Genomic DNA, 27,425 nt, shown 5'->3' with positions numbered 1-27,425 from the left:
TAGCGCCGAGCGCTTGAAAGCGGATTGTGCGATTAATCAATTAATATGAGTTATAATAAATTTATTAATTGCGCAGTCCTATTGGTCCTATGAATATTTTTAAAGAAAACTGTTTGTGTATCACTATCATATAAGCGATTCGTGTTATTTATTATTAACCTGAAAGCACTATATTCGTTATTGGTCTGACAAAATATGATACTTGCTCTAATCGATTCGATACAAGTACTTTTCTTTCGATAACAAGTAGGTATCGAAGGAACGATTCGATTAAAAAAAGTAGTTGGTATCGAAACAAAAGTATCGAGTACATACTCGTACTTACTATTATCGGAACATCCCTATACATTACTCCTTCGAGTAAATTCCCAGTTTAGTCCCGTGATAGTTAAGCCTACAATATCCTGTCAGGATTCCTGTAAGAATTCTTAAGTTACTCTTGGATAAGCTCATACATTCCGTAAAGTATTTCAGGCTATATGTTCCTGGAAGTACTTTGGACTGCTCTGGGCCTGTTAGATTATACCAGTAGCGATTTCTTTTCTTATGCCATACAAGGGTTCTGGGCCGATGAAAGGAGTTGATGCTCCTTTCTTTGCAACATTACCGGCAATCTCGTTCCTTCAATACTAATATGTCCCGGAATCAGAGAACCCAAACTCGATTGGTCAGACCAAAAGTATTAAACTTAGCAAGGCACCCCTAGTGATGTTCCGACACCATTACTTAGAAGTATATTCCCGAGTACCTCTACCAAGTACCGAGTACGTTTTTTAATTCGATAAGCGTGCGCAACTACAAAGTGCAAGTATTTACTTGTTTGATACATTTGGGAAAATCAACTGAAAATCGGTCAGAGTTGTAGTTAAAAAAACGATTCAAGATGTGAACAACTTGATTTCGCAAGGGTTAAAACTAAAAGAACGCTTGAAAATGGAAACAAAAGTCGTCATTAGAGCAGGATGTGGACCCAGCGTGTGATTTTCGGAAACATCGTCTAGAATTCGTTCTGAAACAGAATAATCAAACATAAGTAAGCGATTAGCTTTTTCATTACTTAATGACTCCTGTTTCAGCACTTTCAAGTAACATTTCAAAACAGGAGGATATCAAAAGGTATTTTTCCGCTCATCAGAAGCCTTTCTCCAATGTATGCTGTTACATTGTATCTTAACCTCGGTACAACTACACCTACCCCGATACCTTCTTCAGTCAATGAGCCATCAGTGTACCAGGTTATCATGTTTTGGTGTACCCGATATGTCTCAGATATGGCTGCCTAGCTCTTCTTATTAATCAGAGCTTGAGGTTAATTTTAAAGTTAACTATTTTTGTAAAAGATAATTTGTAAAAAGTGGAATGAAAATACTTTAAACCAATACTATATATGCTTATACTATATGCTATTATTCATACAAATTTAATGCTGCTTCTACAATGAATACAATTTTATTTTAATTTAAAGTATAAATGTCCAAATATTAAAAAAAAAAATACATTCGGCGGGAAGAAGTAGTCGTTTTATTAGAAATAGAGCAGGTGAGTTTAGCATTAACATGGTGTGGAAACGCTTCAGCTCTGAAAGTATTTAACGCGGGCCGCTATGCTGGCCTCCCCTGCGATATAAAGACCAGCTGGAGAAAGGCTTGGCTCCACTTGGCATTTCCAATTGGCATCAGTTCGCGCAAAAAAGTAACGACTGGCGTGCTTTGTTGGGCTCCGCTAGAATCACNTGTTATGTTGTGTTATGTAACGTTATGTTTTGCTATGTTACGTAATGTTATGCTATGTTATGTTATGTTATCTTATGTTATGTTATCTTATGTTATATTATGTTATCTTATGTTATGTTATGTTATGTTACGTCATGTTATGCTATGCTATGTTATGTCATCTTATGTTACGTTAAGTTGNCAGTTTTCCGACTGAAAAATATTGATTTTTAAGAGTTTTATACCATTTCTACGAAATATGGTTTTTTCTCCATATAAAATACATGGAAAACTTTGAGCGCTTTGAGCACCCTCTAAATATTTTTTGATTTCAAAATAAAAAAATAGGGGTATATTTCTTTCGATATAGAACAATCCTAGGGGGTGCCGGCATTAAAATTGCAACTTAATTTTTTTGGACCACTCTAATGTACATACATAAGTACTATTTCAAATATTCGTGGAAAAAAAACAGTAAAAACATTTTGTATATGTTTAATCGTATGAACAAAATATGCTACAGTTAAATAGCAGCCGCAGCGCTAATGCCGATTTCAATAAATATCCGTAAACGTTTTGTGATTAAGTAAACAAACCAAATACATTGCAGTACAAATAATTGGATAACGCCGCATAAATATTTTCGCAATAGCCGCAAAAGGTATGCAAATTAAGGTGGAAATGGAAATGTGTTAAGAGAATAAATCGTTTAAATGATAATTGAAATGGAAATCAAACGCAAATAAGTTGGATACAGACCAATATTTGTATGTATGATAGGGGTTAGTAAATAATAGCGTTATCTTAGCGGTTAATGTAAACGAAGATGATGGTGCCAACTAAATAATATGTAAGAGTATTGGTGCGCTTGCTGGTTTTTAGTAGTGATGCTTATGCTGTGTTGTTTGATTATATGGTGCGTAATAGTGACACTACTGTCAACACTAAAGTGCTTTTTTCTTTTATTTATTTATTTTTTTTTTTACTTTATCAGTTGGTTCTTCACCTTTTTTTGTGTAATTTTTTGTTGGAATTCTTATATCATAATGGTTTATTTATTTCACTTTTTTTGCATTTTTTTTTTGCTACGGTGCCATTGATTGCGAATTGCTTTTAAAAATGCTTGGTGCGTCGTGTCTCAAGTGCCGATGTTATCATGCCATTTTGTGATTTTGTGCCGCTATGTTCCACCAAAATTCAAGATGCAGATGCGCCATTTCACAATTTAATTACTTTGTGCATATCAATTGATGATTTTATGTTTATATCTTTGTGGTTGATAGTTAAAAAAATTTGTATGCGCACCACATTGTAGGAGCACTTTACCCTTAAGCCCGTTTACGCGTTGTCGCAGTGCCCTTACAAGTTCGGTCGCGTACTATGTATTGTACTTTGATATGATTTGTGAGGACTCTATAATATATATATAGTAATAAGCGAAATTCGAAATATTGCAAGTAAAAGTTAATTGAACTGAGTTCAATTCCAGCCTTTTCACTTTTTCCCTAGACGTTTTGAACTGGAATGGAAAAGAGGGTACACAGTTGCTGCCTAAATAATCTGAATTTAAAGACAAATTTAACAGATGANCCCCTTAATTTAAAAGGTTGAATTTCAACCGCTGGGCGAACACTAGTACTAATAGATACACATGTTTCTAACTAAGATTTCTAAACAGAAATGGAAACAAATTTTTGGGCTTCTTGCAGGAAATATAGTATGACTTTGATGTACCTTGGAAAAAGACAGCTTCTCAGCAACGAAAAAACACCCAAAGGGGCAGTGATATCGCCTCTATTGTGGTCGACCGTAGGGGGCGAAGTGCTCTGGTTATTGAGCGACAAGTGCTAAGCGGAAAACATTGCTATATTAAACAGAGGTCGGCTTGAAGACTGTCTCAAATCTCCTAGAGAGTGTGCTGAACACTGACGCCAAATGATGCAGTCAAAGAACACTAACATATTTGATTTCTACAGTAAAGGAAAAAACTGTTAGAGCCATGTCTTCAGGGATAAAAAATACACTTCTATTAAAAAACCAAATAGCCCGGAACTGTACTTTGTGAAAAGATCTTATGGAGCTCGCACCTAGATAAAGCTATACAAGGGGCCAAGACCTTCAATTTGACCTGGCGGAAACTAATGGGAAACAACTAAATTGGCTAGCTGGATTATGAAACCATTTCAAAAATCCGTCCAATATATGTCGGGCCATTGTGCTGGAACAACACATAAATGAAGTCCATGCAGGCAACCATTGTAAACTCCAACGACTAGCCTGCGTGGAAATATACATATAATCGCCTGTCGGACAACAGCGATAGTCCAACGCGAAATATAATAGCCACAGAAGAAAGGCGTCGAGCTATGGTAATCGGGCAGAAACGATGAGACAAATCAGAAAAGGGAGATGGACCCACAAGCTCATCCCCAACCTTGAAAAATGGCTGAATAGGTCTCATGAAGAGATCTCCATAGAGTTCGGCATATCAACTAACGTTCGAGGTGCACAGGAATAAGGAAAAACCCGAAACACATAATGTTCTCTTGCCCTCACTAGAGCACAACGACAAACTAGATTATATGTTAGCGTCAGGTGAAAACTGGCAGAAGATATGCGCTCATGTCACACGCATTCATCTACACACACACACACATATATGTATGTAGATGTAAGACGAACTGAGCATCTAAGTAGCCGTCGCAATACGCAAGAAGAATTTGAGCCAACCAACCTTGTGAAGTAATACCTTGAATGGCAATTTCACGGGGAGAGTGGTTTGTGGAGAGATTGTAGTACGTAAAGGAGCCGTGAGGCTGCAAGTCGTGCATGCTACTATGCCGCTATGGTAGCACTCGTGAGAGTTTCCTTCTTCATGGGCGTCATCCTAGACAAAAAAAAACCTGCGTGGGCATTACTTTGCAATGAGAATAACATCAAGCTCGCAGCGATTCCAGATCTGCATCTTCTGCATATCGTAATTCAGAGAAACTCTCATCTTAGGGAACAATGCAAAAATATTTCTAAGTAAAATATATGGCACACAGTCATGGCAATTTCTACCTGACTAAATTCAAATTTAGTTCGCATAAAAATTAAAAGTTTCGTAAGCTATGAGCTATTTTCATGATTTTAAATAGCGAACTGTAACACCTTAAAATCGATCATAATTTAAATATTTATAAAGAAAGTTTTCTTTCTATTTTGACTATTTTTAGGACTCAATAGTAAGCTTTCCATGTGGCAACATAAATATATGTACACTAAAGTTTTTTACCCTTTGTTCCGACGATATGAAACTAAATTTTTGAAGCCAGCTAATCAGAACTTGGTGGAAATAAAACTGTCAATTTGAGCTACTGGATGGTTAACCAACGACCGACTCAGGCATTGAGCAAAGTTTGACAGCGGTTACTCATTTGTCACATAAACGCATACAATTTTTTCTTATTTCCTCTCGGTTTCTCATTTCATTATTTTTTATTCTTTGTCCTCTATTTTTCTGTCTTCAGCACCCAACTTCAAGACATAATGCCCTGTCAAAAATGAAAATTGCATTTGCTCGACGCTAAGACTATTTTCAAATAGGCACCTAATTGGCAATTAAGAACCTTTTCACCAATTTAAGCCTTAATTGTTACCCAATTTATCATACAAAAATTCAAATTATTAATTGCCAATCAATAATTAATTGGCAAATAATTTGTGACAGATTCTCTATGCAACCCTGATAGGTATGTTTAATTTTGACTTGAAGGTATGTTTATTGAACAAAGAGCAATCAGCTGTTTGTTTCTGGTCCTCCTTTACAGCTGATATTCCATCAGGGAATTGTACCTTATTTACGGAAAACTTTTCCTAAAAGTAGATGGATGTTCCTAAAAAGTAATTATGTATTTCTTTATAAAGAAAATAGGAGGACAGCAATTCCCATCGATACCATATCAACTTCTGCACTCACATTAAAAAATTTTGGCTATGAAAAGAACCTTTTCGAGCAGCGCGAGATAAAACTATCTGGTGAAACCAACTACAGTAACGTTACTTTGAAGACCCTTCTGTATAATTTGTATGCCACTTCTCAAAGGAGGGAAGCTATTAAACCAGTTGCCTGCACCAATAAAAATAAGAACTGATTTCCTGAGAAGTTATTTGGCTACGTTTCAAATGTACCTAAATTAGTGTGTTTGTACCGAATGTAATTTCAAACTGAATAAAGGTACGATTGTACCAACATTTCCATCACTGTAGGTAATCCAGCAGCTGATTTCGTATCGCTAATTGCGCAGCTGACGTGTGTGTGAACACCAAACGCAATGCCGCAATTTAAAGCTTAATTGCCTAACAGCTAATTGGCCTGTTTGAACATAGTCGAACGCTTCTTTATTTCGGGATGCTTCATACAATTCTTCTATCCACTTCTACAGACTTTCTTCCTCAGTAAGCTATAAGCTGTATGGCTATTTCTTAAAATGTTTACATTGGTAATGCAGTCTTGCCTTTCATGCGAGTAGTGCCATTTCAGTATTATAGACGGAAATAGGTAAATATTTGATGTGGTCAGGCTCAAGTTCGTAACACCATTGATGTTTCCTTCCATATACCTTTGTATGTAAATATTACTCCCTCCAATCAAAGTACAATACACATTAAATTTTTTTACAATATACATATTACTTTTTCAAATATTTGGTGCCATACTACATACGTATTAATATTTGGTGCTGCAACATATACTGTTTTGGTGCCAAATATACATAAGTACATAATTAATTATGTATTTCTGTAAAGTGCATTAGCGTGAAGCAAGTGCTCGATTTTGTATTTGCATACATTATGTAGTTAGTTGTTTGCTTGGTGCCATATTAATTCAATTAGTTCATTCACAAATTTACCCGAAACGGATAGTACCGCCGTATACTCAACGGATCCCGCACGATTGCTGACACGACACGTGTAGTTGCCATTGTGACGTGATGTCACATTATGTATAGAGATGATACTGGAAAATGGTGCATACTCGTTGATGGTGAGCGAGCCATCTGTTGGACTGTAACTTCTTCCACCGCCAACACCGTTGCCACTGGCAATGCCACTGCTCTGTGAACGACCACCACCCAATTCATTTGCTATATTAACGATGGGTGTTTGTTGGACAGCGTTGTCCAATATGGGTGTGCCATCTTTTAGCCATGTTATGTTGAACGGCTGATCCCCCTGACTACTTGAGCACATAAGCTGGGTGCGCATACCCTCGGTGATTTCCTCTTCGAAACTGAATGGTGAAATGCGTGGGGGAACTAAATGTGTAGATTTAAATATGGAAATGTTTAAAAACTTGGATCTAGAAATAAAATGGATAGCTAGAAAAGGTTGAAAGTTTAGAATAAGGAATTAAACTGAAAACTAAACGGGGTCTGTTTTACCTATACTCGTTAATGAGTCACAGATTACACTGTGTAAGTTCAAAACTTGGGCTAAGTTTGTTTTTGGTAGTTGATCTAACTTAATTGGAGCCTTTTAAGTGGCGTCCTCCGGTTTGCCAGATTCGCTCCAGTTTAACGGAGATAACGGTGTTTCAAGTTTCCCTTGAGCCACTGAGATCTCATTGGAAACCAATTTGGCATCATAAAATTTAGGACTTAATCCTTAGTAAGTACTAATAATATAAGTGTGAAAGCTTGTGACTGTGTGGTGGATAAGTATGTTGGCAGCTCTTTCACGCTAAAACGACTGGATGTATTTGAATACAACTTGGCACACAGACTCATGGCCTGGATTAATATAATAATAATGTCAATTATTTTTAATACCCTACGTTAAACAAATATTAAAATTTAAAAGATTTTCCATTTTAAAATTTATGATGTAAAGCTGTTTCCAAATATGCTCTCAAGGACCCCCAGGGGAAACTCCCAATGCCGTTATCTATGTAGAACTGAAGTCAATCTTACAAAACGGGGGACGCCATTGAATTTAAAGGCCTCCAATTAAGTTAGATAAACTATAAAAACCGTTGCCAAAAAAACAACTTTAAAATCCGACCACTGTGTTATTATTTTTGAATATACGCGATTATCGCAGAAACCTTAATATGACAGTAAATTGTTAACAGATTGGAGTTCGGGAACAAAAAATATTTTTATCGATTTGGAAGTCGATTCTAAATTTCTAAAATACACAATTTTTGGTAATTTTCATATTTACCCTTTGATAAACCCAACCAATTTTTGAGATTTTCTTTCATTTGCTTCCATTTAATATAAAATATATCGTACTATAAACTTTTAAGTGATAAATAATTGAGTTTGTATAAAATTTAACTCAATCAAAATTATTATGATATGTGTAAATTATATTTAGAAAATTCTACAACCAGAGCGAAGCGGCTATAGCCAACTCCATTACCTCACTGGTAAAACACATATACATTCAAAGCAGACTGAAAACAATTTTAGTTTGGTTTAAAACTTTTCTAAGTTTAGCTTTAACTTTCAAAAAGTTTAAATAATATCTACATGATACAAACTTACATACGTACTCGTATGCATAAGCATAAAACCGCAGTATATTCATCGATAGCATTAAACTACAGCTTAATGTTGCTGATATTTGTCGGTACATACTTACTTTTGTACGTAAATAAATAAGTATTTGTCACAAAAGTGATACTAAAAAGAAAGATTTGTCGTTTCGAGATTTTTTTAACACCTTGACTGCCAAGGTGCTCTTAGGGCCGTTTTCTCGACTGCCTGTGGAAAATTGATGACCGGTCAAAGCGCCGGTTATCTTTACCAGGCTGGATAGAAAACTGCCCTTAGTAGTTAAAAGCTTACTCCGCTGCTAATTAAGATCTCCGCTAGAACAATTCTAGCTGATTTTAAACCGTTCAAGATACAAAGATACAAAAAAAAAATCAGCGCTAAATGAATTTTTTATTTACTAATTTCGCAAATTATTTTTTGTTATTTTGGTGTTTCTGCATAGAACTGTGCATCTATCTCCATCGGGTAGAAGAGAGAGGCAGAACTAGTAACTGTGGGCCCATTGTGGTAGCGTTTGATTGCGCGTTTGAACCAATGTTTCCGCCAGGCAGTCAAAGAAGTGATGGTAAAATTAGCATTCTAGTCCACGAAAGGACAGAGCAGTGGCAAAGATAATTCTCTATGCTTTCGTTTGTTTTTTCATCACGGCGACTGTAGCAGAAAACGTTGGTCGGTTAATCCATTTGCCAATGGCCGGTCACAATTTCGGTGACTAGCCTAAGTAGTGGATATTATAAACGAATGAAAGTGGGCCAGATCTCTATAGATCTCTCGGGTAGCCCAACAAGTGGCTTATGTCGTCGATATTTTATTTGCCTCATCGAAGAAATGTAATTTAAGCAATGATTTGCAGGCAGTATGTCCAGGTTTTCGTCCTCGCAAGTTCGCCTGGCATTGCAATTACCCCGTATATCTCTTTGACTTGGTCCACACGCAAATTCGGTTTTAAATTTGATAGGGACTTTCCTACATTCTGTTGCCACTTTGAGAAGTTTTCACACCGCTAGCTATTACAGTAGATAGTTGCTGTGCGCAGGTAAAAAGAAGAGTTGATAAACCAAACTGCATTCTCCATCATTCTCAAAAGGAGTAAGTGTGGAGAACTTGTTCTCAATACCGAAAGGAGGTGTTCTGTAGGCTGGAGTCTTCGGTGTCGGCGGAATTGGTGAGAACATTGAAATGGCAGGATCTGGTGCGTTTGCGATTTTGTAATCAATTTAGTCATACATAATTACAGCTCGTCTGAAATTTTCCAAAAAGGTCTATTGAAAGACATTGGAGAAGGGTTTCTTGAGGTTTATAGAGCGTGCAAGACAGCGCATCCGCGATAACTATGCAGGACGGCCTTTGTACTTTGACAAGTTTTACGGCTGCCGTATGAAAACAGTGCACTATGTGAGATTTGAGATCGCTCTGTGCAAGCGTACTGAGCGGTAATGCCCTTCATGGGTTGGTCCTCAAGATTTTCACTTGACTCAAAGTACACAATTCAGTTTTGCTTGTAAAGGGAACATTAAATTTTTTTCCCGATTGGCACTACACTCCTTCGTCCATACCCCACAATATTTAAGTCGTTCTGCAGCAGTGCAAGTAAAACTTGTGTGGATATTTGTCGGTTACTTTTAGGCCCCGGTCATCTGCGTAAGTATTTGGAGGATGTTCACCGCTGTATTGCACAAGCGGAGAAAAGTATTCCTCCTAGTGTAGTATCTCTTGACACATATCTGCAGATACAAACGAATTATTTGAAGACGGACAAAGCTAAACAGAGGCCAACGCTTCTGGGAAAACTTCTTCGACATCTAGTTAAATACTTTATTTTAGCCTTGGGAAGCCAAGTTTTTTTTCGATATCGGTAATAACTTTGTAGAGTGCGAATTCCACAGATCCTCCCTTAGCATAGGTACACTAGTAGGAAATCAGACTGCTTCATTAAATATACATTTTGGCGTACAGTATTTTCTAGAATTGTTAGAAAGAAAGAACAAATACAAATGGAAGAAGCAATTTTTTTCGCTACCTCCGAATGGCAAGTGGTAGTTTGCGAGAAGCTCTTTCATGGCCAAAATATGGTCTGAGGGCGTTGACAGATCGCGCTAGGGAAAAATTTGTTTTTCCTCAAACCATCGAAACTGGGTAATATTCATCAAGTATCTAGGATTCAAATTTATATTAAATGCTTGCCAATGCTTAAAAGAACACCTAGAATACGTGAGTCAAAAATCAGAAAAAATTCGACCCTTTTGTCCAGTATGATGCCAAAAAACCGTGGTCCCAAAGAGAATTGAAGCCGTCAAATTCAATTTAATAAACAAGTTGTTTCACAAAAAAAAATAATAATCAAAAGAGCCTTGACTCCTTTTTTAAAATTAATTCAGTAAGTTAATTTAAAGACAACAGAATTCGGCATCATTTGACGTAACATGATTTAGTTCGAAAATATTTTTAGACGTGGTTGCCAAAACTAAAACAAAAACCAAATTCCATTTAAATTTTAGGTTAAATAATATATTTACGAATGCCAAACAAAAGCGGTTTATGAAGGCTTTCTTTCGAAAATATTTTATTTAAAGCGTTTGACATCATCTGACGCAATACGCCTTAGAAAGTATTTTTAAAGGCGGTTGCCACCTGTTTATAATGCAAGTTTAATTTAGTTACTAAGCTAAATTAAATATTACAGTACATATACGACATCTTTTGACGAAAGAGGTTTACAAAAAAGTATGTTTCGAAAATATTTATTAAAAGGGTTACCACCTATTTAAAAGCTAAAACGAAAGATGTTTAGGAAAGTGGTGTTTCGAACACATACTTGAAGAGGGGAAAAAGTTAAATGAAATTTTACTTGATGTCATTTGTCAAAACAAGTTTAAGAAAACTTTAACTTAAAATAAATTTTTTTATTCATTTATTTATTTCGAGTATTGCCACCTCTTTAAAAACAAAAATTTGATCTCTTGAAATAGATATGCATAGGTGATATCAGTGATATCAAACGAAAGACGTTTAAAAAAGGAAATTTTACTATATGGGGCCCAAGGCTTTATTTCGAAAGTTGTTTATATGAGGGAGAAATTGAGCACAAATATTAAAACGAACAGCACGCGGAGAAAGCTGCGGCACGAGCTAGTCATGTATATATTTTTTATTAACTTGCTAAAAATTCCATGGCAGTCAAAGTGTTAAGGTTAAGTCTTTTATACACGGGGTATTGATATCACTATATATGGACTATATTTGTATGTAGATGGTGTTAAAAACGAATTTATTTTCAACGAGAGCTTTGAATGTAACTGTGTATTTGTGATAAATATCTATTGTGCTATATATATATATCTATATATTCATATATAAATTTTATTCAATGGCTGAAATTGAAATACAAAAAGATTATTTGCCCAAAAAATAAAATGGGTAATAAATACTAGCGAATACAATTTATATGTATTTTACATGGGCAGAAAAAATGCTATACAAATACCCGTTATATATATGTATTGCAATTATATGTGCGCCAGTGAATCCATTCATTTATAACACTTACAACCAATAACGAAGAATATATGTATGAATGTACGTAAGTAAAATTTTTTTCTATACTATACTATTTTTCCACGTAATGGAAGGCATGCATTTACATATATACGAACTTATAGATCAAAATACATACATATGTATGTATCTGTGAATGTGCTTTTATGTGCTCTAACATGAATTTGGCTATAAATTTTGCCAAAAATTTAGACGAAAACAGTAGAAAAAACTCAAACAATGAAAATGGCCAAAAATGGCAATAAAATGAAAATAAATAAACGAAGCAGGCAAACATGCAAAGTGCCTCAAATATGCTCACACATAGGCACGTAAAAATATACATAAGATAAAATTTTGTAAAAACATGCAAGCAATTTGCTCAAGCAAGCGTTAAATGAATGTCGACCAAGCCAACTCTACATACATGCCTACAAAACTTACAAATACATACATACGTGGAACAAGCAAACAATGCAAAACATTTAATTACAATCACAAAAAAAAAAATAAAATAAAAATAACAACAAAATACCATTGACTCGTAGCTGTGCAGAGTGCGATACAGTGGCGGCATCGTTTTGGACGCGACATGTATAGGTGCCGCTCTGTGCTCGCGTCACACTTGTGATGCTGAGGGCGCTGGTAAAATCATCATTTTGGCGAATTGTCACTTGGCCAGCGCCACCATCTAGACCACCGCTACTACCATCCGCATTCGTTGACATAGATGCCGCCGCAGCTGCTGATGCTGAGGCCGAATCGTCGTCGTAGGACGTGGAGCCTGATGGACCTGATGCAGCAACGCCACCGGTACCACTATGATGCCCACCGCTAACACCGCCGCCACCACCGCCATCGCGGAACACATAGTTTAAACCGCTACCAATGCCAACAACAACACCACCACCGCCGCCACCACCACCACCACCAACAATCAGGCGACTATGCCCTGAGGTGGCCGCCGCTGAGGAGGATGTGATGGCTGCGGCCATTTGCTGCAGCGGTTGTCCATCCTTGAGCCAGGTGAATGTGAGCGGTAGGTCACCGGTGCCAATGACACATTGTATGCTCGTGCGGTCGCCGACATTCAGATCACGTGCGAATGAGAATGGTGTAATCTTGGGTGGAACTTTTGGACGTAAACATATCGAAATGGAGCGGAACGAAATGGAATGGAACACAATCGAATGTACGCATGAAATTGAACGCGGAAGCTTTATTTACTCAGCGAATACAAAATTGTATAAATTCTTAAGATGACTATGTTTTTTGTTATTAGAATTACATAAACAGAGCTTTTAATTTGTGAAAACGAAGTTAAGAGAAAAATTAACTAAAAATAAAGTTATTCCTAATGAACCAAATGTCATTGCTTGCCTTTTGTCGCAAATTTAATGCACAAACAATGTTGTGGATTAAATTTTTATTTTTATTTTTTTTTATTTTGTTTTTCAATTGAGAACTTGCATTTGCGCCAAATGCCCACGCTTTTAGGTGGTTAGGGGGCGTGACACTTTCATTTATGTTTTCTTTCCAGTGAACGTGTGTAAGTTTCATGCGGTTTTCCTCGGAGCGATTTGCGCCATTTGCCTATTTGAATTTGAGTTGTGGTTGCGTGGTTTGCGTTTGTTAACCTGTTTTTCGAATTGTGGTTTCAATTTCCATCAAATTTTCGACATTTCGATAAGGGTCAAGTTTATGTTTTGTTATATAATTAAGTACATTTGTACATACATACAAATTTTATAGAGGCCTTCATTTTTTTAGTGGACAAGGGTTCTTTAAAGCTTTCGTACTGGAAAGCAGGGCAATAATATTGGTGATTTTTTTTTTAAGCCACTGTTGCCATGACAACTGAAGCTTGTGATATTATTTTAGATAATTTAAACTTAAAATTTTTTTAGGTTGCTTAACCAATTGTATGATTAATGTATGTATATACACACTATTTACTTCTAGAGTAGCATATGAGCATCGTCTAATTTTATACATAAAAAGAGTAAAGTTTGATACCAGCGCCTCTTTGGCTAAGAGGAAAAATTTTGGAAGGTGCCCCAAACCCTATCTCGAAAAAAAAATTTTTTAGACCACTCTAATGTGCATTCATGCTGATGCAAAGAGGAATTCAAAACGATTAGCTTCCTAGCTAGAAAATTAATTTAATTTTATTCGACTCTCATCAAGAAGAGCTCATCCGCCATTTGCAACCAGTATGAAATCACTCCTCTTCCCGTTTAGCCATTTGGTCAAAGGATGTCGACTAAATGTCGTTCCTAAATTTTGTGCTGAGTTGGCGATTTAAAGTCGCCTTAATTAAAATTTTGAAAATCAGTTCAAATTGCCATCCATAAATGGAAATTCTGACAACATTGGCCTTGTATCATCGTTCGTGATACCTTCAGAGCGGTTCATTTCCTTAACAAAGGTCTGAAGAGAATTTTTCTATAGTGTGCAGTTAGAATGTGAAAACCAATAGTTTTAGGTCCTTATTCAGACTGAACTTCAATATACACCGACGGCTCTAAGTCTTAAAAAGGGGTAATTTTTTGGTATTTACGCGTAGATGGCAAAGAGAAGGTAACGTTTTAGATAGAAACGAATACGCTGCAAGTCTTCGATTGCCTTTAGTACTTTGGAAAGGCTTTAACGTTCGCATAGCAGTGCTGAATTCTACCGAGCAGATAGAAGTCACAGGGAGACAAATCAGCCGAGTGCTGGGAATCATTGCTGGTTAACATGCAACTTTTAATAAATAAACGGACATTAGAGTCCATAAGATTTAGAAAACTTTCAGTATTTTCAAATCAGTTTAGAAATGTTATTGTGCGTGTTATGTTTACAATGTTTTGAAATTTACTCTTAACAATCAGCGACAGCTGGGTGTGTATTTTCTAATAAAAACATTCCAAATAGTCTTTAATCTGTTCTAATCGTAGCCATCGATGTTGCGCCTTGTACTTTTGCTGCCCACATTTAAAATTTTTATACAAACCAATATTTTTGTATGACTGCACGCACTCATATTGATTTTGTATTTTCGATTTGGTTCAATGCAAACTCTCGTATAAATCATTTGACCGCAAACCACTTGACCATTACCCATAAACATTGTTTAGCCAAGGACGACCGCATGTCACACAACACAATGCCCCATAATGAGGATTCTGTCTTGCTCGTACGCCCAAACGACGGCCACACACAGCTGCAACCAGCTGCATCATGCAGTTAATTCCACTACACAAACGTACATACCTACAAAATATTACGCACGTATGCCAGGGCGTATGAGTGACGAATTAAAGTATAACAGCTGACAGGTTATTGGTTGCGTTGTGTGTGTGTACGTCGCATGAACGTTGAATGTTGACAAAACACACAACTGTGCGGTGAGCGCCATTTGAGCGCCGCACCATGACGTCGCGTCGCGAATGCGCAATGCTTTTGCTGTTGCTGTGATGCTGATGCAAATACAAATGCAGGTTCAGATGCAGAGAAATGCAAAATTTTTATAAAAATGCAAATCGTGGAATGCACACAACATAAATGGTGGAGACAGAAAGAAGAAATAAAAACAGATCACAAATTAGAAAATCAAAGCGAAGGTAGCAGAAAGAGACGAAAAACTTGTGAAAACAGTTAAAAGAGAAAAAACATAAATGTTGTGCTAAAAAAAATTCGGTGCATTGCAATGAATGTGAGCTTAATAGTTAGTTAAGAGAGAGGGTAAATAGAGATGCCTTGCTGAAATGAATACAGTAAATATTTCTATGCAGTAAAAATGGATGCAGAAAATAGTTTTAGGGGGGGGTGGGGCGGGGAAAAGGCGGTTAAGGGTTTATTAGTGGGGGTGGGGGAATTTGAGTTTAACGTTGTGCAAAATTCGAGCTTTTTTTCTTGTGCTGCATGCTGATCAGTTGCGAAAACGTTTTTGCAAGCAAACAGGCGTGATCGAGTGAGTGCGCATGAGGTGAGCAGGTGAAGAGGTGCAGAGAAGTGCGGTGTGAGCACTTCCATATGATAATTTTCATTTTGTGAGTTTTATATAAAAGTAAGTGCGTACATAATATTTATTAGCGAAAAAACGTATCATATTGTAATTACTTAATAATATTTGGCTGATTCTCTTAAGCTCAAAAAAAAAGCCGGAAAACTTTAAACTCGAAAGGTTTTTCTTAAAAATTTCGAGCGTTTAGTGAAAATTTCGATCCTCTCGACTTTTTCTAAACTTATACAGTTTTAATAAACAACCCAACCAGTTTTTGATATGTAAATAAGTTATTATTGAGAACTTAGTTTTAGCTCTTAAATGTAAAAATGGATTAAATACATATTGTTTGTTTGCTTGAAGAACGTCACAATCCAAAAAAAGGCTGGCAAATTTTAATTTTTGTCGTAACACTCACTGCAACAGCCTTGGGTCGCTTTTTCTAATAGATTTAGTGTTATTATTAGTTTTAGTTATTACATAATTTTTTTAGGCCTTATTTTTATATTCCATTTTGTTTTTTACTTCTTCATTTGAATGTGACGCTCTTCCGCTCCTACAATTGGTATTGGTATTTCAGTAAATAAAGGTTTTGCATCCTCAATACATTTCAGAGCAGATTCCGCAAATTATATGGCCTTTTCCTTTCCTTCGCTGTGGTCGACATCCACCGACATTTACCGACTTCAAAAAAAGTAGAAGGTTATCAATTCGTCTGAATATCTTTTATTTTTTTTTAAGTACGTTACCGCATAACTTGGGACCACGCCAACCGATTTCTATAATTCTTGTTTTAACAAGGTGGTCCCATACTAATTTGGTTTTGATGCGATGATCCAGTGATTAGTAAAAAATTAACGGTAATCTTAAACTTGTGTACGAGAATTGAAGTCGGTTTTGTTTTTTGCTTAAAAATTACTTGTTTTACAGCAAGAGATACTCAAAATTTACTTATTTCGGGGAGAGACACTTGTATGACTTTAAGTCCGTACCTAATAAACAAAAGAAAAAAGTTAGTCGAACATTTTTTTTTTTGTACAGTATTGTACAGTATAAAGGAGACTTTTTTTATATTCGACAATAAAGTTTTTTTTTTTGTATAGTTTGGCAACCATTTTTTCCGCGCATTACGGCGCATTTATACATATATATATTAGACTGCATCACTCCCCATATAAAAAAAAATCGGTACTGTTTTTCAATTGGAACTATAAAATCTATTATATTTTAACAGGGTTCGAAAAACTGTCAGCACAGCATTAACAGTACTATTATTTTTGATTTTGCTTTGCTTTGAAATTTTTGACTTTCATTCGAACGGCTTCGCTTTTGCTGTGATTTTGAAAATTGTATTCCTTTTATCGGCAGTTTATTGAAAAAAATTAATTGCTTACGATTTGCTGTGATTGTGCTTTTTCTATGCTGTGATCTGCTTGACTATGCTGTGCACATGAAGTTTTGCAGCATGGTGTATATCTACATATATACATATTTCGATATCATAAATCCCGAAGTCAAAGCACAGCAAAAGCAAATTAAATTAAAAAATTACAGCATTTTCAAACCCTGTATTTTAAGACGTCCACCAAAATATTTCGGAGGAGTTTTTATGAGTAAAAATAGTTTCTTAAAGATGCTTTTTGAAAAAATCCCCTCAAATGACAAAACGGTTTAAGCTTTAAAAATATACATAAAAATATTAAAAAAAATATAAAACAATTTTGAACGGAATCGTAATAATGAGATGCTGTTGAATTAAGATGTGTAGGTTTAAAAAAAAAAAATTGGGACACGACTGACTTTTTTTTTGCACACAAATAAAAATAGTGGGAAAATACCTTTCTACCGAGATCCCATAAGTCTAAATTAGAATAGTTTTGGCCCAGTTATTTAAGTTTTTCGTGAATCAATCTTTGAAAAAAGTAAAACAGCAGCATCAAAAATCTCAAGATTTTTAAATATTTTGCAGATTTTTTAAGCCTAATCTGTTTTGTCATCTGAGGGGACTTTTTTCAATAAGTTCTTTAAGAAACTATTTTTATTCATAAAAAACTCCATTTTTGCAGGTATTTTCAAATCGGTCCAGCTCGCTTAAATCTTAATATTTTTCCGAAATAATTCGGTGGACGTGTTAAAATATAATAAATTTTTTAGTCCCGGCGGAAAAACCGCAACTTTTTTTGGTGATGCATTCTAATATACATATCATTAATTCACAAAGGTCCTATCCAACCTTCCAACCTTTCTAGAACTATTTGTATATAAGATTAGTCATTAAATTAAAAAGTATGCCGTAACTCGCTTCTCTTTTTAAAGCTTTTATTTAACTTGCTCTGTATGTTTGTTTGAGGTAAAACTCGCAATCAATTTTTAACCAACTTCTCGATGACCTAGAGACTTGAAATTTCACAGTTGGCTCCGAACCCGATAGCAATACAATACAAAAATGAATAAATCCGTTAGGTGGCGCAGTATTCGAGATACTATTTCAAAAACCCGTATTTGTAATCCGATTTGGTTCATGTTTAGAATATGGCTTTCGTTTGCTGCTCGCACATTCTCGAGCATTTCGATACCCGGTAAATCGAGTAAGCGAGTTCCCGACACAATCTCGGGTATCGCCATTCTCACGACCAATTTTGAGTAGTTATCGAGACATACCTAGTATGTAAGAGCATATCGAACGTATTAAAAACACAAACAGAAATAATGTTAAATATTCTATTGTCACAAACAAAAAAAAAAAAAAACGTTGTGCGTATAAGAAGAATTTAGTTCGATGTATGTACATTAGGGTGGTCCAAATATATATGGGAGAAAAGTAAAATCGGAAATTTAATGCTCTCACCCCCTAGGATTGTTCTATACCGAAAAAAAATATACCCCTGTTTTTTATTTTAAAATCAAAATATATTTAGAGGTCGCTCAAAGCGCTCAAAGTTTCCCCTGTATTTTGTATGGGGGAAAAAATACTTTTCGTAGAAATAGCATAGAATCCATGAAAATCAAAATTTTTCATTCTGAAAACTCTGCTTCTCTTCAGAGGACTTCAGAGAATACGGCCCAATTGTTTATTTAAACATTTTTTAATTTTAACTATTTTTCTTTTTTTCTTTTGTATATTTCTTTTTGTATATTTGATTTTTTTGGGGATATTTCGGAGACCCTTAAAAAATAGTTAAAACTAAAAAATGTTTAAATAAACAATTGAACATTATTCTCTGAAGTCTTCTGAAGAGAAGCAGAGTTTTCAGATTTAAAAATTTGGATTTTCATGGATTCTATGCCATTTCTACGAAAAGTCTTTTTTTCACCATACAAAATACATGGGAAACTTTAAGCGCTTTGAGCGACCTCTAAATATATTTTGATTTTAAAATAAAAAAACAGGGGTATACTTTTTTTCGGTATAGAACAATCCTAGGGGGTGAGAGCATTAAATTTACTTTACTTTTTTTGGACCACCCTAATGTGCATACAATATGCTGTGTATGTATGTATGTGCATTATTTGCAATTGATGCCTCCGGCAAAGAAATTGAGTAAAAGTAATACATGGAGAGGTACGGTGCAATCTGGTATTTGTAAAGCTCCTCCCTATGGCTGGACAATACAGATTTCACTTGAAAGGACAATGCACATGGTTGATATTCTGGAGAGCGACGAGTATTGCGCTTGAAAGAAATTCAACAATTCAGGGTTTAAATACCCTAAATTAAATACGCTTCCTTAAATTGATCATTGAGAAGCTCGCGAGTATAACGAGTTTTTCGATACACGAGAATCTCGTGAGAAAGCGTTCCTCGCGAGAAATTGCTTCTCGAACAATCTCGGGAAATCGAAGGCTCTAGTTTTGGACGCATATTAATTAATGTGGCGCCGAAGTCGAGATGTTTGGAAAACCAGTATTTATGGTCCGATTTCGTTCATATTTAGAAAGCTTGCTTTAAAAATATTGTTTTTTACTATTAACTTATTCTGCGAGTATTTTTACGTTTATTTAAAATTTACTAAAGTGAAAAAATATGCAGAGATTCCTGGTGAATACATTTCTTGTTTCATTTCAAGTACTGGTAGTTGAAATCATGTACATATGTACATATAGCAACAAAGTGCGAATTAAACGCCCCAAAAGCGCTGCTGCTTTCAGTTGGAAGTTACATTGTTGTATCAAAAATACACCCCTTCTAAAGAGTTGCACAAAAAATTCAAAAAAAAAAAAATTGCGAAAATACATGCTTCACAGGTTTACTAAAGAACCGCATATTGTAATAATTTACATAAAAAGCAATAGAGCCAATAAAAAAATTTGAAATAGAAAAAAAAGTGTGTGCATGTAAAGTATAAAGGTACCCACTAGGAATACGCTGATATTTCCAAAAGGAGATTGTATATTTTTCTACTTCGAGAAAATCGATATCCCTTTAACTCCACGCTGGTCGAGAAATGCAACATCTCTCACGTGTCTGAGTTGCTCATTTTGGAAAAGTAAAGAAAAAGTTCATCTTACTAGAAAAATGTGGGTGGTCGTATATATAATCCTACAAAATAACAAGAGCACATTAGCCNCTTTTTTGCGGACTTTTAAAAAGTTTTAAACTTAAGTTTATGTGAGTTTTGTCAGAGAATGAACTGTATTTTAATTGAAAATTCTTAAAAATAAATAAATAAACATGAGTGGCAAACAATATGACTTTGAAATGGGGGTGCTATTGTATTGGCCAATACTGTATGTATACATAGAGTACGTTAGGCAACAGTGCTGATGTCGACCACCTAGGAGCCAGACCTTTCTCATACCGCAGAGTAGGTTTCTCTAAATAAAGTAATCCCGTTTAAATAAGACCAATAAGAGCTTAGAAGAAATATGAGAAGACTTCTAATATATGTATGTTGATCTAAGATTTGGCTAGTACTGGGCAATGGAAAAGAAGTTGTTGGATATGACTTTCTCTCCACTCATGCCCATGCGACTTGAGCAGCAATCGTTCTTTTGGGAGCCTAGTCCATTGTAATGATATTAGGTAGATTTTGGTGAAAGCTTCCATAGTTATGCGGATTTCTTCAATTTTAAGATTAAGGTGTTCTGTCATCATCGTTAGTGACAAGTGTCAGCTGCATTACTAACTCATATACATATGTGGTATTCCGAAATGTTGTGCCGCGACTCGCAAGCTTATCTGTCTTACGGTTGCTTTTGATTTCGCTGCGAGCAAAATCTCGGAGAGCATGTTTTCAGTATGTCTCAGTCATGTCATCGAGAGACTAACAGCATGCAGTAACTACTTTTAAAATCAGTACGCATGTAATAATCCAAATTTTTTTAACGTATACGATTCGTGCTGGAGGAAATCGAAAAACGAGTTTAGCGTTAGCTGGAAGGATGTAGCTAAAAATTTTGAAACGCCGGCCAATATTTCCAACTTCCAATATAATTCAAGTTATTGGCAGAATTACAAGCTGTTTAGCATTTTCTGGATGTGTATTTTCCTTTTAAAAGTTTCTACTAAATAATATCGGAAGCCACAATTAATCTTGTCGGTACTCCCATGCCTATATAATGGCTAACTTTTCGTTATTGGACCCATTTACTCCGTATTGACCAACCTGCAATATAGCGGCTCCTGTATTCTTTATTCTTTTCAACTGTCATTAAAATGGGATCTATTTCAGACTCCGAGTCGATAATTTGCGTCTTTTTGGTAACGTGACCACGTCTTCCTCCCCCGTTCGTTGGGGCAAAGCAACATTAAAATTACTTTAAAATTCGATTTCGAAATCTAGACTTTTTAATTTAGTGCACGTCCTGTTGTTGTTGTAGCAGCTGCTTACAATTGGCTTATCTTCAATCGTTGTCGTTAAGCTCAACTAATTGTAGACCTCGGAAACTTGTTGCTTCGATGCGGTCGGATCAAAGGAAGAAATGTGTAAGTTGAGTTGGGTTAAGGGCGCATGTAAAGAGGTGGTTGTTGACATAAACATGAGCATAACATGTGGGACCCTTATTGGAACCATCAGGGTTTTACTTTCGAATAAAATTTGCATCTTCGCTGTGTTCGCTACCGGCCTCTCCGTTCGGTTAACCAGCGGTACAAACCTTTGTATATACCGTACCAGGGCATATCATTTTAATAATGGTTTTGGCTGCAGCCGCCCCTGCTATGTCCTTACTTGTCTACTTGTTTTATCTGCCGTAATACAACTAGGTGGCCCTGTAATTCTAGTTGAGCTGGAATTGAGGAGCAATTTTCGTTTTCTACCCATAAATGATTTGCGTGTAGCGGAGAAAGGAGTCGTCCGCTCGGGCCGGACTCCGCTGAAACTGGGTTACACTAAGTACCCCGAGAATTCGGCCGATATCAGTAGCGGCTGAAAGGAAATCAGTGAGTTTTAACGCAGAAATACACTCGGAGGTTTGCGAATGCCTGTCGAGGGGCCATAGAAATTTTTTTTTACGTTTTTTACTTTTTTTTTATGTTAGGTTGAACCGGGCTTGAACCCAGGCCCTGCGGAGCGCACTTCTAACCACTACACTACAGCAGCCACCATAAAGTCAGAGAATTGCATTAGCTATGCGTCTTTATAGTGCGCCGCTTATTCCATGACAGACACACGCTTGCAGGCGCACCTCATGGTGAACAGACGCTACGGACTTCAGTGGACCCTTAAACCCTATACGCCGGTTACAGAAAGATTACCACAAGCGCTTATAGCAAACATCAATGGCAACGTTGACATGACAATGACATTGATGGATTACTTTCCAACTGGATATTTTCGTACTATACAGAAGTATGTATGTACATAAGTTGGTAAGTATGCACGTGGATGCTGGTTATTTGTGGACAGCCCCGGAACAGACTAACTATTTTTTGTTGGTTTAGGTTTTTAGCACAAATATGCAAATGAGTCACTAGTATGCAAAGTTCGGCGATGCTGAAGGAAGAGATGGTTGGATATTTTAGATGGAATCGAATGAAGAAACAACAGCTCGAATGTGCATAGCAAATTAGTCCTTTGTGAAACGATGCACTGTTAACACCCCATAAGAATTTTTTCGTATCTTAGGGGAGTGGAAAAATGCGCTGCTTTAAGCGTATTTTAATGCATTTTTTTTTTTTTAAGTTACACTTTTCGTTAAGGCCGTGTTTTATAAGAGTACTTGTAAAAACAACTCTTTTATTATTTGCGCTCGAATAAACTTAATTACCATTTATCATTGCATTTTAAAAATTCATCAATACTTCTGTGTGACATGTCAAAGAAAACACAATTCGAATACAAAAAAAAAAAATAAAATTTGTGTGCAAGAAAATAAAATATAAACATGCCGGCACGTGCACTTATTGCTGCAACTTTATACTCTGCTGGCAGAAAAATTGTGCGTGTGCAAGCCAATAAGGAAAAGCAAACAATAACGAAGTGCACACGAGAAAGAAGAAAAACATGCACACGCCGAATGCACAGGAATAACAGAAAGATAGCGGTGAAAAAAAGAAAACACCACGATATGAAATCGAAAAAAAATATGTGAAAGGAAAAGTAGCATTAAATAAAATACAAAAAAAAAATAGCTGAACGATTAAAATACTTAGTTTGAAGTGGGTGTGCGTGTGTGAAAGTAGGTATTTCAAATGTATGTGAATATACATATGTATGTATGTTCATATGTATATTAGGCTGGTTCACAAAAACTAGTCCGCAATTCGCCCCTGGTTTAAGAAGAGTTTGGTTTCATAAAAATGAAAGTGGTCTACTTCAAGCTAAGAACGAAGACTCGTGTTGTAAAACTTATCTCAGTAACGGTGGGTTAAGCGGCGTTGGAATTGGTTGGTTAGAAAGTGCGTTCTTACTGTGGGCTTTAATATTGATACTGAATTAAAGAAACTTGTTCAGCAACGGTTTTCCTTCATCTACATATTCACCTTTACAAGGATATAAGGAAAGGTGAATATGTAGATAAAAATATAATGAAGGGATAGGCGTTTAGAAGAAAATCGAGGTAGAAATAAACATATGTAAAGACAAAGATCAGGGTGAAACCAAATTTTAAGAAAGTGGTATAATACTAAAAAAAAATATTTTCAATTATATATCACACTTTGAAATTGAGTCGCAAATAAAAAATTAAAAAATTTTGCTTATAGCTGTTTTTAGTTTTTTATAATTCCAAAACCCTCTCAAAGTAATATTGTAAAATTTTTTTGTATGGGGACCAACCCAGCCTAATGTACATATGCACATGCGTGTGTGCATGCCGATGTATGCTATTTTTCTTTCATTTTCGTTAACTGGTAACTCAATCATTTTTATGAAAATGGAAAAATTGCGGCAACATGTTCCTTTATACTCTATGTATGTACTAGTGTTCGTGTTTGTGTGTGTTTTTGCATGCTTTGGCGAAAAAAATTCAGTTAACAGTTAGGTAATTGAAATGGCGTCAAGTAAAAGGGTGAAAATATTTTTTTACGAGTTGCAAATTACTTAGTGCAAGTTAAAATTGGTTGGCATTTTGAATAACGTGAACATTTTTTCTATCGTTTTCAAAGCACTTCTAACATGTTTTGCATTTGAAATGGCTATCGTCTATTAATTGAAACATGCTATATAATTTTACAAAATTGGGTATTTTTTATCCGTCCAACTATATATATATATGTATATTAAGTACATATGTGTGTAATATATGTACTAACATTGTATACCGTAAGCGGTGTGAAGGTTATTTTTATACTTGTAGGTACATACATACAAACATACATACATCCATATGTACACAGTTAGCATTTAAACTAAGGGCTACCAAATCCATTAACATTACCATATTGTTGGTCCTATAAAACTTCCAAGGATTAATAAACACGCGGACACCGACAACAGAAAAGTTGCTACCCATTTGGCAAAACGAGGCTTTCTAGGTAGGCGTATTTCTAATTTTTTGTGCCGATACGTCTACCGTACTCCTTTTACCTTTGTACCTTTTTGTTTAGGCAACTTATAACACCTAGTGCCACACCCCAAGCAACTGGTACCAAACCGGATATAAAACACGTTTTTTTTCCATAAAATATGTAGAGAAGTGTATAACTTTGCTACAGACACGCGCCGGCACACCTGCGGAGACTATTTCCTTTATTTGCCTTCCGTTGCTTTGAAAACATACCTTCTTGTCTGCCCTCGAATGACAAGGCTATTGAAAGATTTTCTTAAACAGCTTGTAAAGAGAATGTCTAAATTAAAAACGCCCTTCCCAAAAGAGTTTATTCCAAAGCGCTCCCCATGTTTCCGCCTGGGTCCTACACTGCTTAGTTGTAAATAAAGCTGGGTTTGTTTGCTTTTTTATTTGTTCGTTTTTCCTTTGGCGTTTTTTGTTTCTATTTTTATTTTTTTGAACATTATCGAGTTTTAATTCACACCATCCACATACTTACAGCGTCAAACATTTATTCAACCCAGTTCTCAACTCTGATAATTTTTCAAAACCTCCACAAGTATTAGTAGCTGATTAAGCCGTCAAATGACTGACGATGCTGATTGAAGGAATCGAAATTGTGAAAACACCCCGAATATCAGTATGCAGCGAACTTAAACGAACTTAAAAGAGGACGACATAACTGGCTTAGACTCGACTTAGATGCCGACAACGATACGATTACATCACGCCAATCTGGGCCTTCCGGTTCAGGGTGCCTCGATAATCCAAAGCATTTTCCTCCACTACAGTGTAATATGAATGAACATGTTGAAATAGAGAGGGAATTTCTTACTCGAAAAAAAAAATAAATCTTTGATTAAGAAAATCCCAACTTACTGATTTTTTTAGAATTGGGTTGCGTATGGTTTTTATCAGAGCATCGTAAAAATAATTAGAATACATTTTTTTTTTTTTTTTAAGATAGTTGAAAGTTAGCTCTTGATAAAGATATAGCATTTGTAAGCTACATTTTTCAATTTAAGCAAATACATATGTAAAAATAATTTAGTGTAAATAAACCCTGTAGTTATTGTTTAAGCATACCTTTCAAATGATTTGATTCTATTGATACAACCGAAATATAACCATCGAGCTTTTGTAAATAGAATCAATGGAAATTTTCGCAAGCCCTCTAATTTAACTTTCTGACCCGACAGAATTTTGGCAAAACCTCTGGCCATGATTGTATTCATCTGTACTACAAATAAATTGAGCAACATGCTCTTCTGCCAAATGAGTTTTCAAAATACCCACAACGCCCACCAAAAATTAATTTCGACAATTTCTAACGAGCTGCGTTTAGTACTCATACTTGTACATACACAAATACCTACGCGGAAGCTTGTATTTAGGGCTTTCATATTTGTTTGTTTGTTTGTTATTAAAGTTTTCAAATTCCCCAGCTCTCGTGTGTGCATCGCACAAATTTCATCGTTCTGCGGTTTTTCATTAACTACTCCAGACAAATTAAAATTAGTCTGCTACCAAATTCCCGAATTTGCTACAGCCGAACATATTCCGAAAATGGAAATACCAATACCAATACCAATACCAACACATAAATACGTATGCAGAGCTTAACAGCTTAAAGCCACTTCAACTCACCCAAAACTTTCACCTCGACAGTACGTTGCGCTGTGTAGTTGTGTTTATTGCGGGCGATGCAAGTATAGGTACCCTGATCTGCGGTACGTTGCACATTCTCGATGAGCAGGGTGCCGTTCTGAACACGCTGTCATATATTTGTGGGCAATCTGACGCCATCTGTAATGCGAAAAGGTTAGTGAATGAGTATGGGAGTAGTACACACAAACATAAAAATAAAACAAAAATGTACTTTTAAAATACATATAAACATTATAAATACATATGTATATACATTGTTTAAATGTACATTAGTGTTAGGGTGAGCGATAATTAGGGTTTTTAAAAACTAGGTTTTTCTCAGAACGGCAAATAATTTTTACCCACAAACTTTCCAGGGGCTTTCGTATCAAATTTTATCCCTCGCCTCAGAGTTTTTTTACACCAGTTCGAGGCTGGTAGTATCGGTGGACGTGCTGCAGCATAAAAGTTAACAGTTGCTGACCATTTGGTTCACTTCCGCTACATGTTAGAGGTGGAAGTAAAATCAGCTGACCAGCCAAAGTCCTACCGACCCACAAGTCTTACGTCTTTTGTACTAAAAGCCCTGGAAAGAATCGCAGACAGGCATATAATGGATCCTGTAAGGAAACTCTTTGTACAGAAACCAATGCTTATCTTCCAGAAAAATCTACCATCCATGCTCTTTAGAGTCTAACTAGGAAAACTGAGAAGTCGACGGAGAACAAAGGGGATGCTTCTTGGAAATGCAGTAGTTTGAGTACTGTTTTCTTTGCGCGTTGTTTTGTGTTAGTGCCGATAAAAAGCTTTTGAATGGCGATTTTAGCGACGCGATTGCTCAGAAGAATCCAGACCAAAATATAAGGACGAAGATCGCTGTCCAGCACCCGACTAACAAGCAAAAAGTCTCCGCATATTCGGACACAAATCGCTGTTGGCAGTTAAGACTTTAAAGTTGTGAAGGACTTTGTCCTGCAGGATGTAGCATAAATACCACCAACAGCGTCAGACAGGAAATCAGGCGATGAATAACTCATGCCAGCAGGTGATACTTTGGGCTCGGTGAGT

General features: G+C 36.0%; 1 protein-coding gene across 1 annotated transcript in view; it reads right to left on the bottom strand.

The window, feature by feature from the left end:
- LOC108358435 (Down syndrome cell adhesion molecule-like protein Dscam2) overlaps nt 1-27,425 on the bottom strand; it is a 147,493-nt gene that overhangs the window by 23,034 nt on the left and 97,034 nt on the right. The window contains 2 exon segments of the mRNA XM_017609764.1: nt 6,608-7,012; nt 26,358-26,516. Of these exon segments, the coding sequence (XP_017465253.1) occupies nt 6,608-7,012; nt 26,358-26,516 (564 nt within the window).

Source organism: Rhagoletis zephyria, unplaced genomic scaffold, assembly GCF_001687245.7.
Source record: "Rhagoletis zephyria isolate East Lansing unplaced genomic scaffold, Rhagoletis_zephyria_1.1 Rzeph_scaffold_00255, whole genome shotgun sequence".
Lineage (NCBI taxonomy): Eukaryota > Metazoa > Arthropoda > Insecta > Diptera > Tephritidae > Rhagoletis > Rhagoletis zephyria.
The sequence above is the reverse complement of the archived record's forward strand: the minus strand, read 5'-3'. Positions and strand labels throughout refer to the sequence as shown.